The sequence below is a fragment of the Aptenodytes patagonicus genome, chromosome 10 (genome assembly GCF_965638725.1).
Source record: "Aptenodytes patagonicus chromosome 10, bAptPat1.pri.cur, whole genome shotgun sequence".
In the NCBI taxonomy this organism is placed as follows: Eukaryota; Metazoa; Chordata; class Aves; order Sphenisciformes; family Spheniscidae; genus Aptenodytes; species Aptenodytes patagonicus.
Genome location: NC_134958.1, coordinates 12,723,634 through 12,741,776, shown reverse-complemented (window position 1 = coordinate 12,741,776; position 18,143 = coordinate 12,723,634). Strand labels below are relative to the sequence as shown.

At 39.0% G+C, this 18,143-nt stretch overlaps 1 protein-coding gene across 2 annotated transcripts in view; it reads left to right on the top strand.

Annotated features, from left to right (window-relative positions):
- The window catches only part of MEGF11 (multiple EGF like domains 11), a 217,581-nt gene that overhangs the window by 71,262 nt on the left and 128,176 nt on the right, over positions 1 to 18,143 (top strand). Inside the window, exon 6 of one of the 2 annotated variants that reach the window (XM_076348089.1) lies at positions 13,408 to 13,482. The exons of the other annotated variant lie outside the window; for it this stretch is intronic. Coding sequence (XP_076204204.1) covers positions 13,408 to 13,482 — 75 coding nt within the window. The remainder of the gene's footprint in view (positions 1 to 13,407; positions 13,483 to 18,143) is intronic. 2 annotated transcript variants of the gene reach the window in all.

Below are 18,143 nucleotides of genomic sequence, written 5' to 3'. Positions count from 1 at the left end.
CTTGAGACAATTGTCCATATCCTGGCAAGTATAAATGTAAATTTTATTTAGGTATGCTGGTGGTCCTTCTGAAAAAAGATCAGAGGAATCTTAAATGTCTTAAAGCAAATCAAGCTCTCCAGATATTGTTGTACTTTTGAATATGCAAAATATCATGACTGTAAGGTCTTTTAGCCAGGAGTTTACTGAGTCTCTCAGCTGATATGTTGTTTAGGCCATTGACAATCCAAGAGTTTCTCTTCCCACAGTGCAGAAAGTTGACAGTTCTGATTCTCTGTGCATATAGAAACCCTGTAGCTGTTCAAAGGGCAATTTTTCCCCTAGGTGTAGTTTTGAAGAGATGGAGGCAGGGACTTCTGTAGCCTGGCTGGTGAGCAAAGGTAGTTTTGTGGGATGACCTCAGAAATGGTAGCAGCTCTAAACTCAGAAGTTTAGTTCTGTACTGGGGAGGTGGATTAATGGGCAGGCCACCACTGAGGTGGATGGAGTTGGATTTTATTTTTTGTAATTTATGGTATGGATTTGCATTCCTTCTCTTTCTCAGAGTATGTGTGTGTGCTAGTTACATAGTTAGAGGTGCTGGTGTTGACATTGTTAAAGTAAAAGTTTAAAATAATTCATCGCAAATGATTATTTATTACCTGTAATTAAAAATATAGACACTATACTCCTCCCCAGGAACAAGTTTGATACTGTGATGAAATACTATTTATGAGTAAAGCAAGATGCTGTTACAATGCTCTAGTAATGAAGGGAGAATTCTGTGGGTTCATTGCTTCTTTGTTAAATGGTAAACCCAATAAAGGGATTTGGAAGATGCCTGGGAGGGATAACTAGGAGAGAGTGAAAAAAAAAGGGAAAAGGAGAGAATAGTAGAATGGTACAGATGAGAACACACACAGGCAATTCCCTCTGGTTTATATTCTGATCACACATCAGTGTTACTCTGGAGTAACTCCTTGAAGCTAATGGTTTATAGACAAAACAAAATTGCTCTGGAGAGAAAAGAAAGTATTACAAATTTGTAAAAGTGGAAGAGGAGTTTGACCTCACCTAGAGACATTAACAAAGGATAACTGGGGGTGAAATTCTCAAAAGTCTTAAATTGCACTTTGAAAATTGATGTAGGATGTATCTACCTCTACACATGATCACAGCAGAAGTACACATAAACAAACCAGATTGAACCTACTAAGTTAAGATATTAGTAATGCAGATGAAACAGTAAGAAGCTTTCTGCAAGTTGCTCCTTGAGTGGCCTGGCAGTCAATGTTGAGTTTTTTGATGCCCCGTATGTACTGCCAGCAATGCCAGAACTACCTAATTTAGACCAGCATAGATATATCTAATGAGTTGCAGCATAAATATTTTAGATACTTAAAGCCAGTGATACTTCAGCTTTTAAGCTTTCTATCAGTTCTGAAATACAAAATAGGCGGTTGGACTAGATGATCATTGTAGGTCCCTTCCAACTGAAATATTCTATTCTATTCTAAGATTTAGACTCCTGACATGCAAGGCTTTTGAAGATTTTCTTCTGCAACTAATTTTTATTATAGAAATGAAGCAAGTAAGCAATCATCTGCATATCACAACTTTTGTTTCCTTGGGTTAGATGGATCTTCCCTTTGCCTGCTGTGGCCAGTTTAAAAAGTGACAGTCAGTTTTAAGGCAGCACATTTGAATTCACTATTTGCCAAGCTATCGTCGTAGTGTAGTCTCCAGAATGACTGATTTCAGGATGTTGTTTTCTAAAGAAATTGGAAACACTTGGAAATGAACCCCTAAAATACTACAAGGAACATTTTTAACTCTTTTGAAAAGTGTTTAGAAGTATCAGCTATTTGAGGAGGTGAACACTGTGCATATTAAAATGATGCCTTTTCAAAGCTCTGAAGCTGTTGCTAAAATGTTACAATAAAAAAGCCATTCCATCCAGAACACGTTATCAGTTAATGCAAACATAGGATTTTTAAAAAGCTATTACATTCTTTGGTGCTCAGAGCAAGGAAACAATAAAGTGAATACAATCTCATCAGCTCACACTTGTGACCTCATGTGGAGTGCTGGTACTTCACAGGACTCGCTGTAAAGCTACCAACAACCTACTGTATGACTCAGTGTTTTCTGTTCAGATACAAGTCCCTCTGGAAAACAGTGTCCGCTCGGGACTTCAGTGGGACTGTGACTAATTAGGGGACAATAGGCAGGAAGAGCTCCAGAAGTTTTAAACGGGGTCAAGAAAACCTTTTGATCAACTAATAGAGGCATTTTAGGATGGAAGTCATGAATGTTAAAAGCCCATTTCAAAGCAGCATTGGAATAGAATAAGCAACACTTCAAACACCTGAGATCAAATAAGCAATTGTTTTGTAGAAATTCTTGATCAAAGTGACAGTAGTTACCTGGCTGGTGAATCAACAGACTGCGAGAGGGTGAAATCAGAATCTGAAATTCAGATATATCTCAGCTTAAAACACAATGCTGTATAGACATGGGTAGCTGCACTGTGCAATAGCTGAGGATACATCCCTACCTTCAGCACTATAGGAAACAACATAAGTATTTTCCTACTTGAGTTCCAGATGCAGGGAGAAAAAAGGATGTTACCAAAGGGAAAATGCAATATGCTGACCATCTGGTGAGGCACTTGCAGGCAGGGTGTGATCTCAGCTACAGGAATGGATCACCCACATCTTTCTTATCCAGACTGCCAAGCAGCAGTTGAGATGCAGAAAAGATTTGTCTATTAAGAGGTGCAATGAAATATCATCATACTTGAGAGAATTAACATAACTAAGTGCAGGCTTCAGCTTCTTGACTTTTTGTATGTTTTGCACTTGGATTATGTAACATAATGTAGCAATAACTAAGGTAGTATTACGTTTGACCATATGTTTACCATTAACATGAGTGATGTCACAGACTAATTATCACGAACAAATGACCTATGATTTAAAAAACATTATTTCAGAAATGTCCAAGTTTAACCCTGTTTTATGTGAAAAGTATTATCAACAGTTTAATAGAATTGTTATACTGGGCAATTATTAGGATATATGAAATACATCTCTAGATTAGGAACAGGGCTCTGAAGAACTACTTGGATGCTTGCTTTCTTAGTTTTTCTTTTCTGATTTGCTGCTTACAACATGCCTAGGTTTTTACGAGTTTACAGTTAATGCCTTCTCTGCCTGTCAATATACTGGCAAATCTGCAAGTAACTGTATGTCTTCCAAACCAGTGAGTGGTGTTGCCCCTACTGATAAAAGAGTTCTCTGTAATAAATGTATTAGCATTAAATATTGGTACTTTTATCCATGCCACATTTGATTAGGCTTGGTTTTGTCACATTATTGATCTCTACTATGTAAGGCTTGGGGGGTTTCTGCGGCTGACCAATACTTACACCTCAGACTTCTATTTCTGAATTTACAGAAGGTCCTTGATCAAAATGTATCGAAACTCATACAGACATGTATAAAGTGGTGCGTTGTCATCTTGTACATTTCTTTGCTTGTTCCTCATGAGTGACTCTTTGAAAGTCTGTTTTAGGAGACCTACTCAAGATACTCAGGCATGGTACAGCAACTACCAAGCAGGTCCATGGTGACAAGGCAGGTCCGAGGTCAGGCCAGGATATCAGTCCATGTGCTGGGGATCAACAGGGTTCATGGCCAGGCAGAGGCCTGGCTGGGACAGAGCTGGAGGCAAACACATCTACAGCATAGCTCAGGCAGGGACTGAAGGCCCAGGGCTGAGCTGAAATGGAGTCTCTGGATCCTTGGGCAGGGAGTGTGGGTGGGGGCCCCACAAGAGGCTGGGCAGGGCCATCAAGCCCCATCAGTGCACCCAGGACCCTGACAGTATAGTCCACTATAGAGAGCAGTACTTGAATGGTATGTGCCAGAGGATTGTCTCCAGTCATGCGCTTCCATGTAGTCCAGGAACAGCTTCTGAAGTCACTTTCAGCTGTGATAACCACAGCCTCTTTCTTCAGAGGGTTTGGTGTCTCATGCCATGTATGTATCATTGTTTCAGTTTGACCAGAATTTCACTTTTGGTTACCAAACGTAACTTCCTTTCCAAGCTAGCATCTTAACCATTCCATGCCAGCCTTCTTTGGTAACCTTCCTTGGAGTGATGAGTCAAATTTGGAATACATTGTGAATTCCAAATTCACTATTTTGACTGTGCAATGCAGAGGTTACGTTACTGTTCAGCCCTTTATATTTTGAAAGTTGTGTAACAAACATGTTTAGAGATTATCATTCCTTGTTTCTCCTCTAAGAATCAGACACAGCATACATGTTTTTGATACATTATTAAATATACCCACCAGGTAGTCAGGTTGAACACTGTTCATCCTAAAGGCTCAAAAAATAGTACATTGCAAATGCAATTTCTACTTATTATGCAAGTCTTCTTCTGCAAGCAGAAGTGAAGAGTGGGAGAGGTGGAGATACAATCCCATGTGTTGATGGAGTGATTACTTCAGGAATTCATTTATGTTTTCTAAAACACTTTATGCAGATTTGTCCAGGTCATTTGGATCTCTGCCTCTTAGCTGTACACATGCTGAGGATTATGAAACCCCACTGAGTTCTCATCTTCCGAATTCTTTTTATCTTGTTTTCACTTTGGACTGCATCATACTGAAAATTTAGTGGGAATATGTTATATCCCTAACTGCAAAGTTATCATAATGCATTTAACATCAACAACATTCCTATAGTCAAGAATACATGGGGTAAAGAGTCTGGAACAGCACATATAAAGAAATCAAGAATTTAGTTAGGTTTTATAACCATGGGCTTATAGTCAGTGAGAAATAAAAATGCATGCAGACTTGGTTTTTCTTCTCTTTCTTTCCTTGGGCAGCTGCCCAAATGTTGCATCTCTGAGTTATAAGAGGGAGTTCAGTTTGGCTCCTGTACAGATTCCACATTCACTGAACTGCTTTCTTCATTTAGTTAACGGTCTTTCTGAGCAACACTGGGTTGCATTCATCTTTATCATGCAGTAATGGGAATCACTGCATGGGAAGCCTTGATCTTGAGTTTTGCATAAAATTGCAGCTTGCAGATGCTCTAATCCTACAAGCTATTAGTACAACAAACTTGTAATTGATACTTGTAAGTCTTCCACATCACCTACCTGAAAGCCAAGAGTTATGAAATTTAATAAACTGCCTGTGTCCTTGGAGCTGCGATCTCCCTTCATTTAGGAGAATGAAATGTCCATCACTGCTCCTGACAATTATTAGAATAATTGTTAATGTACTATGAGAAGTAATTCAATATCAGGGCAATTTCTGAGACACAGTAGGCAAATTTAAAACATTTTATTGTGCTAATATTACAGTTACAAGTGATATTTTAAAGCAATTTACCATGATAATGCTAATGCAGTGCTAAGACAAGTAATTTCTTTTAATGCTGGTCACAGAAAAACTGGTATCCACATAGATGTAGAAAAGCTTCTGGAAGATTGGTTTAATAAAATTAAAAAGCAAAATCAGTGTGATACAGTATAGTTGTGAAGAACAAAATGGTGGATGAATTTCTAGAAGTATATGTAAATGCCTGGTATGAAGCAGTGTTGAGTAACATATTGCAGTCAATACATGCCATTGACTACATAACGGTGTGCAGTATAATTTATGTCTTTTTCTTTCTAAGAAAAATAGAAATTCTGTAAACATATGCAAAAATATTTAACTATTACCTCCAAGGCACTATTTCACCACATTTCCAGAATATTAAGACTAACTAATCATGTATGTAACAAAGAAATGTTGTTTTTCCTTAGTATGCAAGGGAAGTACCATCTTTCTACAGACGTATACTTGATGAACTACAGCAATGATTATTTGATTGATTTAGCTATCAGAGAGGTTATAATAATCATAAAACAATTCAAAACATCATTAACTAGCAGAGCATTTGAAATAATACAAATGAGACAGTGATTCATGGTCGTGTTTAGGTTTACTTCTATGTACTGTTATGGTCCTTAAATATTTAGAGCTAGTTTACACATAATTATGGACACTTATGTAGTACTGTTTTCTAAGAGAGATTCTTGGTCATAACTAGTTTGTAACCAAGGAAAAAAAAAAACCAAAAAAGCATCTTATGTCCCTAAAACAAAAAAAAGAAAGAAACAAAATCTCCAGAAGGAGTTAGAAAAATCCAGAAGTTTAAAGGAGAGCTTAGCATGGGGTAAGAATGGAAACTACCTCAGAGCCATTATTATGGAATGGCTGTTGTAACAGTACATATTGGGCAATTAGTTACCTCAAATTTGGTTTGGAAGGCTTTGGAAAAGAAATGGTTCAGCAACATTTTTCTTTGTCATGCTTTTTTTATGCTGCTTCACCTATGGATGTCTTTAATTATGCATATGCATGCCTTAATGCAATTATGTCTTTTGTTGTAGACAAATATTAGTGATATTTGTGAATGTTGTGTATGCCTAGGGTAAAAGCTGACTTTTGAGGCACCTACATGTGAGGCTACCATGGGATTAAAAAGATGTAATTTATAAGTGCATTCATCTGATTAGTGAAACTTCTGGGCTTTCATTGCAGTGTCTCATAAAGTCCATATGTCTTTGCATAGGAACACTGATGTTTTTGAGGATCATTAGCATAAATAAAGACTTTGGAATTATGGCTTCCCCATTCTCTCCTTCCTTCTGATACTGTGCACATCCTTTACATCCAATGGGGAAAACTGATCTCTTGTAGAGAATTTAGAAGCAACAGATGAGGACTGGGAGGCTCCTCTTCCCCTTCTGACCACCACCAGAGACCAGGTGGTCATAATGTGGGTATTGGATGTTTCATTCAGATTTTCTATGGTTCTTTTTTACTGCAACAAAGGATTTTCTTTAACTAGGACACACATCAATGATCAGATACTTTTATCCTTTCTTGCCAGAGCCCAAAGTCTTTTCTCCTATCCATAATATTCTTTGCCTGTTTCTGCTTGATAATCAATGTAGGCAGTTTTATAAGTTACGGTACCTAATTTAACATCAAAAGAATCAGACCACCTCTCTGGTGTGTGAATGATGGGAAGACCTGATTCAGGGAAGACATAAGGCATGTTAAGTGTTTCATAGGAATCAGGTTTTTTGTCTGCGAGCATCGCTGACTTAAATGCAGGGAGAGCTAAGGGAGACCATGGTGGGTACAAAAGCAGCAGTAAAGAATTTTTGTGCTAGATCCCAAAAGTGTGCCTGTGAAAATATTTCCTAAGGCGGCTCTCCGTCACTGCTCGTATTAAACCTTTCAAGTCAATATGTAATCTGGTAGATCTTATTCATCCAGATAGATGCATTTGAATGAGAACTCAGCCTGCGAGTAAAGACTGGCCAGTAGAAAGATAACAGTTCTTATTTGTCATTCTCTATTATTGTAATCATATTACAGAGGACAATGAAGTGCAAGTTACAGCAATTAGTTGGTGGCAGCACAAATGATAAGCACAGCACTATTACTTTCATATACTGTGCTGTGCAATGCAGCCTATTGATTAACAGCAGCTTTTCTTTTTTCCCTTTCACTCTGTAGTAAAAAACAACACTGAGATTTATGTGAGCAGTATTGTTTTGGAATACAGATCAGGCTGGAGAAACACTGGTGTGAATCTTTGGATGCTCACTATTTTAAAAAGACCAGCCTAGGTTAATTCATAAAGTGCTTTACAAAATAGGATAAATGCCGTGTGTTCCACAGTAGGGCTCCTTGGCCTTTTTCCTCACACCTGACTGCCTATTAATCTGCCTTTTAACTGTGCCTGCATGTAGCCACCATGTTGGAGCCACCAGCAATGTATCTCTCTGCAGGCCTCTCCGAACTGGGTCACCCTTTTGCTATTGGTTAGTGTTAAATTATTCCCTTTGAGATAACCAAGACACTCCATGGTGCTATCTATTGTCATGTTCTGGCACTGAGATTTTATAACAGATTATGGGCAATCTGTCATTTCAGGCTGTTCAGGGATATACAAAAAATTAGACACATGTTGCTCTCTCACACTGTGAAATTTGAACAAAGGTAACAAAAAGCATATTTTTCCCCATTTATTATTTGATTATTATTGCCTATTAAAATATGGTAAATAAAGCATGAAGTGCACCTTGAATGAAGAACTTTAATGATGTATGGCATTTGTCACTATCAAAATGTTCGTATGGATTTCAGTGGAGAATAATTTCAGCTGTCTTGAGTCGGCTTTGATATGCAGCAGCTTCCACAGACCACTTGAAGGCTGAAGCCCCATCCTGAAAGTGGCCTTTGGTTGCACCTAAGAACACACTTCACCAGTTATTATTTCAGGATTGAGGCCAAACGACTGCGGGATGATAATGCATTTAGATTAGTTTGTAATTAATGTCTCCTGGTACAATTTTAAACATTTGCTTCCTTTTAAACTGGAAAATAGGAACCCAGAAGAATTTTATTGTTGATTCCATGGGGATTTTAAGTTCAGTCTAAGTCATGGCCTTTGTATACAACCAGATCACTAACATTGTAGAAATACTTGTATAGACCTCAAGAAGTTTTGAATTTTAGCCAGGTAAATATCTCATATCTGAGTGCACATATGTGCACCTGAATATTTCAGTTCTGACTAAACAGTATATATTCAATGTATATTAGTAAGGTGTACATATATTTTATATTTCATCTGTATGTTTTACATATTTTATACATATATATGTAATATACATTTTTATAACTTGTATATTTATATGTCTTTATATGCATGTATGTGCCTGTGTACATATAAATATGTGTTTGTTGTACTCATAGCTGTCCATCTTTAGTTATCTATGGTTATGAAAGTATATGTATGTGTAGATAGATGGATAGATAGGTATTATCTTCCTACTTACACACTTGCCCTTTGAGGCATTTCCTAAATCAGAAGCCATTGGTGCCATTCAGGAGCTGCGTTTGCTTTTGCCTGGATCGCTCCTGTTCCTTCTCTTTCTCTTTTGAAAAGACTTTTAAGTCTCTGTTAATGTTTGGGCCTCTTTTCACAAACATGAATGTGTAAGCTGCCCTCTGGTTCACAATCCATGGTTCCAGGTGCTGTCTGGACCTCCTTTTCTCCAGTGCAATCACAGACTTATCATGCTGGCATAGTGCTTCTCTCTTGGCCAAGCCCCCCAAAAATGCTATCACCCTCACCCTCCTATTGCCTATTCTTGACAATGATGGCTGTCCCCTCCTTGAAAGCAGTTTTGGTCTCCTTCCCTTCTCCACCTACACATAATCTCATTTGTGTATGTGTTTGCCTACACATAATTTCATTTCAAGAAACAAATTCCAACTAGTATGTCTGTCTGGACAGCTCACATTATCTGTGTTCAGAACAGAAGTATTTGCATCCTTCTCTCCTCTCTTGCTGTGCCCTGTCTACTACGTCCTTCACGTATTGTGAGGGACACTACCATCATTCTGTTTGTCACCCAAGCACACAACATGGTTTTCTTTGCATGGTCTCCTATACGTTCACATCCAGGCTATGTCAAAGTTTTTAAAGGTTCTTTCTGCACAAAATCTCCCAGATGTATATTCCTTCCCCTCTAATGCTGAATTATGTAATTTAGTGAATTGCAGGCTCACAATTTAGCAGGATATGGCTTTTATTGTGCTTGTCTCTGATAAATAGACATCATCTGCCATTGAACATTTAATATTTTCACCTAATATTGTATGTTAAAAAGAGAATTGTGTTGGAAATTTAATTCTGAAAAACAAGCAGTGAGATGATAAATGCTGTGAAAAACAACTCCAGTCACTGCAATGCTTAATGTTTTCTAGTGCGTCTTGATTTTATATGTTTCCAATTACCACTACAAAGACAGAACACCAATGTTGATATAATTAAAAGACATATAAGCAAATTGAGAATTGAATACATATTTCAGAGCTTAGAATAAACAATCCTAATAACCTTTTTACACCATTAAGGAAACCTATTTTTATGTTCTAAAAAAGGACATACTGGCAATGACTGAACAAGGACTAGCAAGTTGTTGTTTCGCATGGGGGCAGAGTTGGTGGAGAGAGTAATTTATTCTGGGACAAGTAATCCCTGCCAGCCCTGCATCTGGTTTAGATTATTTCTCTTGCTGTATGTTGGCCAGTACGGTCACTGGATGAAGCCTCAACTCTTGGTTAAAAACAGAATGCCACCCCATAAATGCTGCACTCCCATGCCCTCTGGCAAGTTGTAAAAGTAATGATGCAAAAGGGTTTAGGAGTTTTATTGCAGCAGGGAGGCAGCAGGGGTCAAATCTGCACCAGAAGACCTATAACTAAGTCTGTAATTCTTATATGGGCAAAGCTGCAGGGATTTCTGCTTGATTAAGGAGTGCATGATTGAGACCAGTGACATTAACAGGCACAACATCCACTCTGCATCTGAAGATGGTGATCTAACGTGTAAGAAAAAGCCATGGAATAGCAAGATCCCAATACTTTCTTCCTGGTAAAAGTGGCTATATGCTTCCCATACACGTGCCAAGTCTGTAAATGGAATTTATTTCTCAATTTTTCTGCTATCAAAAGCAATTTTAGGAACTTTCCGGTTGTATTTAATGCATGTCTTTTGCCTGTATGGGCTCTGAACTTCACCAGTATTGTTTTGAGGCTACGTGATCAATAAATGTCAGCTTCTGAAGTGCTTTGCCAGTTTAGGTATTAGAAATTAAAACATAAGCTTCAAGTCTCTTTTACTGGTCATGACAAATTGATTCTTTTCGGTCTACCTTGCATTTCTATCACTTCAACTGACTGAAGAGAAGTGGATTTCTCACTGTTACCTGCTGTTAGGCCAACCTGAATTCCAAAATCCTTTCAAAGTTTTGTTGCCAAATTTGTCTTGTGGTCATGTGCACAATAAAATGGGAACCAGTGGGATTCTGAATGTGCAAGGACTGGGAAAGCAAGGTTGGGATCTGCGTTAGCTTGCTTTAACTGTTCATAGCACCAAGCTGAATTGCACATTTCCTTGGGCTAGTATCTTTATTAGTGTTCAGCCTTTGAGCAGGCAGTTTGCAAAACAGAATCCAACAGTTCACTTATATTTTGAAACCTTTTGTGTTTTGGCAATTAAATAGTAAAACAAAGACTGTACATGCACAGTGAATGTGCACTTGTAATTGCAATTTGTACATGAATATTCATGTTTATGCAATTAGGTGAGGAATTATATGATTAAATGGCCACCTGGGCACTTTATGGCCAAATAAAAAAGTAACCATTCATATGTACAGGTGCATATATGCTTACTTAAAAAGAAACAACAAAGAACTGTTGGATCCCCAGTGCAACGATGTACTTGCTTCCCCAGAAAACAAGAGGGTCAACTCGTGATGAAGGAAGCATTTTTATCCTTGCTGCAAGAAACCTTAACAGGATTGTTTTCCCATTACTATTTTGAGCATCAGCACAAGTTCAGGAATGGATTGATCTTAAACTATACTTGTAGTCCCCTAAAATATATCCACAGTTTACTCTATTTTACAGCCAGCTTTTGCTGAGGCACAGAAGTGCAGCATGCACTGCAATTTGGTTTGGCTTTTTTCCCCAAAAAGTCTGTTAACAAACACTTTCATTGTTCTTAAGGGTTTGTGACACGTATGAAATGTAGCACTTGCAGTTTTTCGGAGTTAGTTAATGAATTGAGTGTGCATTGCTGTCTACTGAAATCTGTCTCTGAGATTTCCAATTCATTTTTGCTTAATTTCTGTGTTCTGGAAGTTTTAAAACTGTCAGCAAAGATGTTTTACCAGTCTTCACATTATGACAGTAATCCGAACCCTAGTTTCATTAAAGGGTGGGAAGGGATGCCAGTTACATTCCTTTTCCTCAGATCCCATAGGAGGAAGTACGGGTGAGCAAAAGCTGCTGCTGAAAGAAAAAAGAGCATGTAAAATATGTATCCACAGGAAAAAAATAAAAAGAGCATTAGTCATCTATGCAGAACATATATAACACCTAATTAAATCAGGTTTCATTGAAATTAAATTAAATGGCATGAATTAATGCGTGCATTTTGTGATGAACACTCATCTCCCATTGTGCAAGCAGACTTTACAAGAGGCATTTTAGATAGGACATTTTGGGGGGCAAAAGCTGTCATCAACTGTATGTTTGTACTGTATCTAAGGGCAATGGACAGAACACAGATCTCTACTCTAGCATCTGGATGTAGCCCAGCTCTTCTGCTTCCCTGCTGGGTGACCTTGGGCAGGTCACATCTCCTTGCATTGTCTCAGTCTCCCTATTTGCAGAATGGGGATTATTTTGCTAATGTCTGAAAGAATTTTGTAGTCTGCTCAGGAGTAGCAATATTTAGGAACAAAGCATTATTGTAACAATAATGCATGATTTGCATGCCACTTTATTCCCCAGTATGGGACTTAAACAAAATTTATGTGATATACTGGCTTGTGCTGGATCTCTGCACAGGAGTGAATCTTATCCAAGATCAATATAGTCATTCCCCAGTCCTGTGGTTTTTATGAGTTCTACAACATAAAGAAATCAGGTCCTTCCACAACAAAAGCACTATGCCTCTGCCATAATTGTTAAGCTTGGGAATTGGATAAATACTAAATTCTATTTTTTCCAGTGTTTTCCACTGCTTCTGTAACCATTAATGAAATTACAGTCTTGCTAATAACAATATGACATCTGTCCATGTAAAAGGTACGTGTGAATTGTAAGCAAATAGAAGTTTAAGTGAAAAATATGCAGGCCGTCACCTGTTGTTATCCTGCTGACTTCAATGAGGTTATACAGTGTTTTCAAAAATGCACAGGAAGTGGTATTTTTCAAGTTATAATCCTGATTTTCCATAAAATATATCAATAGCACTCATTTACAAGTTTTGTCATAGTATTCTTCCTATGGGGAATTGAATTTTTTGGGAAAAATCACTTTGGGCAGAAAAAATATCAACTTATTAAAAAAATTAAATTGAATTTTTCAGTCAGAAATCATAATTTTTTCAATAAAAAGAGGCATTTTCAATGGAAGAGAAAAGAGGAAAATAATTTTTGTAGTGCAGGTTTGTTGAAATTTCCAGTTGTCTGTGACTGCAGGTTAAGGACAGCTTGCAAAACCACCCTGGGTGCCTGCCTGCTCTGGAGCGTGAACCTGCTTTTGTGTGAAACAGCTTCTTCACGCCTGACCTGGAGCCAGTTAGGGCCAATGCAAAGTTGTCACTGACAGGCCCGAAGTGTGCTCAGTGTATATGTATAATGAAGCTGTTGGAAGAGTTCGGTTACAGATGCTCCCTTTCCCTTCTTTTACCCTTCATGTCCCCTTCTTCCCTTTCTTTGTTTCGTCTCTCCCTTTTTCTCCCCATTCCGTGTCAGGAAGGGCCACCTCTGAAGGGCTGGGGGAGCACAGCACCGCACCGGCAGAGACTAGTGGGAACAGCACCTACAACAGTGAGTGGTTTCAAACAAATCCAATGGCTAATGTAGGGTGCCTTGGGTGGTGGGATCTGAGGGTGCTGGTTCCAGCCTTTCCCTGTGCATAGTTTCTCTGTTGAATGGCACATAATCCTTTGGACTCCAAACCTGAGGGACGCTGAACCCTGCACTGCCCCAGAAACTCAAGGGAATTGGGTAGTTTCATACAGTGCTTCAGGCTTTCCAGGATTTTGTCATTTGTTGTTTTTAACTGGGTTAACATTTTAAACCCATCCCAAACCTGTGTTTTAGGCAACTGGATGGATGCAATTTATAGTGCTATGTCTTTTAACGCTGCACCGTGTGCTGCAGTCCTGTCTGATGCTCAGGCTGTGCTATTTGACACCTCCGAAACACCACACTGGTGACACGAGATGCATTGCCTTCTGCTTTTCTCTAACATGGTGTTGCTGAGATAAAGGAGATGTCCTGACCTCTTCTGATTACTAAAGACCTTGTGGAACTGTACATTAAACCAGCACTTGGTCAGTATGTCCTGGCCAAATTTCAACTTGGATAATCACTCAGGGCCCAGACTCGGAAGTTTCACTCAGGTTTTTCACACTCCTTATTTAGGCGAAAACCAAGTAACACCATTTAGATTTCCTTGGGCATATCTCTCAGCTTCAGTTATAAAAGGCACTTACCTTTCCTAAGGTTTGGTCTGCTGTCTTGATCTACAAGTGTTGTGGTTTAACCCCAGCCAGCAACTAAGCCCCACACAGCCGTTCACTCCCTCCCCGCCCGGTGGAACGGGGGAGAGAATCTGAAGAGTAAAAGTGAGAAAACTCGTGGGTTGAGGTAAAGAAGTTTAATAGGTAAAGCAAAAGCTGCGCGCACAAGCAAAGCAAAACAAGGAATTCATTCACCACTTCCCATCGGCGGGTGGGTGTCCAGCCATCTCCAGGAAAGCAGGGCTCCATCACGCATAACGGTTACTTGAGAAGACAAACGCCATCACTCCAAACGTCCCCCCCTTCCTTCTTCTTCCCCCAGCTTTATACGCTGAGCATGATGTCATATGGTGTGGAATATCCCTTTGGTCAGTTGGGGTCAGCTGTCCCGGCTGTGTCCCCTCCAACTTCTTGTGCCCCCCAGCCTGCTCGCTGGTGGGGTGGTGTGAGAAGCAGAGAAGGCCTTGACTCTGTGTCAGCACTGCTCAGCAGTAACGAAAACATCCCTGTGTTATGAACACTGTTTCCAGCACAAATCCAAAACACAGCCCCATACTAGCTACTCTGAAGGAAATTAACTCTATTCCAGCCAAAATCGCACAACAAGTTAGATAGCTGTGACTTGTTTGTTAAAGAATCTTTGTGTTGTTTATGTTTTAGGTTAAATAATACTTTGGCAATGTATTTTGCCCGTTGTAATAAGTAACACACACTGTATAAGTGAAAAATGTTGTAGTACATTATTTTTAGCAACCACTAGCTCCCCAGCTACTTTGTGCTGAGGTGGATTAGAAGTTGCTTTGAATCACCCTGTGGCTGGTTGAGCTAGTGACCCTGCCGTGGCTGTTTTACGTACCTTCCCCTTCCATTTCAATAACTGTCAGGAAGGAGCAGTGTACCTCTGTACTGATGGGTTGGTGATATGTATCGTTAACACTCTGAGGACCAAATTGGCTGGCATCAGCTGCCTATGATACAACCACACCCACTTATACCCAGAACAAATTTGATCTCACTTCCTTATGCAAAATATCTAATGAGAGCACTAGAATTTCTTCTTAGTGCAGTCTGTGAAGATAGTACCTCTAATGTATCGGTATTTTCTCCTTTAATATGTTTTGTCATATGTGTGGGTATATTTACAAAGCATGTGTAGTTAAATGTCATTGAAAAATATAATTAAAAATCAATTAAGAGACCATTTTAAAAATAAGAGGTTGTAAAAATGGAATTTACAATAATAACCAGACTAAGCATTTGGCATTTACATGTCTGTACCAAATAGTGATTCCCTTGTTAGCTGTGCTTGAGTGACAAGGTGCTCTCTTATCTCCTGGATATAAATTCCAATATTCTTGTTATTACTGGGACAAATAAATACCTGCATAAAGACTTCTTGCACTGCCAACTAACACCAACTGATTAAATTCAGACAATTGCTTTTTTGTTCTTACCTGGGCCCAATGCCAAAAATATCCCATGGTATGAAGGGCCAGATTTTGCACTCAGCTTATGCTCAGTTAATGCAGAGCAAATACTGGTCTACCGATACAAGTCTAGGCACAGAGAGACATTTTAAAATGTTTTCATTTCCTGTATGAAACCTGAACATATTTAGAAGCAAGCATGGAACAGGTATTTGGCCCATAACACGATATGATGGTGTTATAGACACCATCAGTGACTATAGTCGTGATGTGACATCAGTGACAGATAGTCACACAATTGCTGTGACTAGACCTCTCCGAGGTCTAAGGACATAGGTGCATGAGGTGTGCTTGGACCCTATGAGATACAAAAGTCGCCATGACACATTTTGGCTTCCACAGAAATATAGCCAGACAGATAACTGGCAATGTCTCCATGAAATCCATTAGGATGTGTATATGTACACGTGTAACATATGCCTGTGTGGTCTGGATCTATAGCCATGCCTATGAGGACACGCTTTTAAATGGTATGAGTTCAAGAACTGTCTTGCTGTGGGATCAAGCATCCCAGATTTATATCCAAACCTTAAGTCTTTTTACTTGTTAACATTCATAGTCTGCTTCCCCTTCCTCTTCCATCTTCATCACAAACAGTTGGCAAATGTTTCTGGAGATCTTCCTGAGGTTCTTGTAAAAGAAGTGGAGATTAAATGTATAAAAAGCATTTTAAAAATCATAAACCCATAGAAAATACTAGGATCAGTGATAATGTCCATCCGTGATGATTCCATGGTTGAAGGGAACGGGCGGGATTACTCTTTGAAAGTGCTAAGCCTACGCTTGTGTTTGTGCCAGTTCTCTTCCCGGGCAATGGTGAGGCGAGGTGGTTCGCTCTTTCCAAGCAGTTTAACTCACTGTCTGCTTTGGAATCAGTCTGGGAGGACAGGGAGGTTTTGCTCGCAAGTGGTGTGCCTCTTCCTGGGGGAGATGGAAGGTTGGTGGTATTTGCTACAATGGACCATTTCTCTCAGGTTGTGTGTTAAAGTGAATGTGTGAAACATCACACATCCTCCAGTTTGATTCCTTGCTGACTGGGTTTTTCCCATGCGTCTGGCTTTGGTTTCCACAATTTAGCTATCTCTCATTCCTCAATACATGCGCAGACCAAAAAGAATCAAAAGCCTCTTGAAAACCTGACATTTCAGCCCTTTTGAATTTGGGGGATATGAGGAGTCTGTTTCCCCTATTTATGAGCAATCAGAGGCTTTGCATGTGCTACTCCATGGTCTCATCAGTTTAAGATCCAGAAATCAGCCCCTTTCTTTTAACATTGCTTGCTTCTTTGTCTCTTAAGATCGTCATTAAAATCTTACTAGAATACTCAATCTGCGTTTTTCCTATTTTTTCAACCTGTGGATATGCTTGAAGTAGCATGCTTACACATTTTATGAGTATGGGTTACTTCAAGTATTTTGTTCCTTTTTAAAGATTTCTCCTCTCTTTTTTTTCATCCCATGTTCAGGCAATTTACATAGGTCATCGCCTGTGACATTCTTGTGACACTACAAGCAGGAAGCATGCTGTTGTAGTCCTCACTATACATATTCTCTCTGAACCATGCGATATGTGCTCAGACTTGGACTGAAGATGGTTTTTTTGTGTTTGCATATGAACATCTGCTTCAAAATCTCAAGCCAAGAAAGACAAGAAGCAAATTAAACTATTCTGCTTTCTCTCTAATATCAAAGTAATTTCTTATATGCTATTTAAGCTTCCACTTTTGATCAGGAGATATTAAAAATGAATCTAAACAACTTACATCTTAATCATATTCCTTTCTGAAAACAGGATAAGAGTGAGAGTGAGCTAGAGAAAAAAGCAATAGCTACTTTGCTGCTAATGCACACATCAGCAACCTATGCTATTAATTCTCTGCCCTGCCCCTAGAGCAGAGATGTCTGCCTATGTCTCCCGACTAGCCCTGCTGCAGAGCAAGAGGCCTGTGTAACATTGTGCAGCTTGAAATCAATCTCTGCCTGCGTTGAAGCAGCATGTGAACAATTCCCTATTGCTCTTTGATTTGTGCTTGAGACCTGGAAAAGGGAGAGTTTTGAGGATGACTCAGATATTCCTTCTTCCCCCGGGGCTTTCTTGATATGCCAGCCCAGCAACTAAGTCACTATTCTGGATGCCTCTATTGCAAGTTCTCAGACTGTTTCCTCCAGAGTGTCCTCTAATTTTAGAAAATGTCTTTAATAAAAAACAAACAAACCTTGCATGTTTTCACAATCCTGAGCAGATTTTGGACAAGACATTAACTCCAGGAGGAAAAACAGTACATTATGGTGTTAATTGGATTCAATCAATGAAAAATTAAAAGATAGGAATTAAAATGAGGTTTAGTTCTTCACAAGAAATTGGTCATTCTACACAAACCTGATTTCATTCTTTGATGAGATCACAGATTTGGTTGCTAGTTTAATTAGGGTAGCTGTGCAAATATAATAAATTTTTGTAACATGTTTGATTCAGT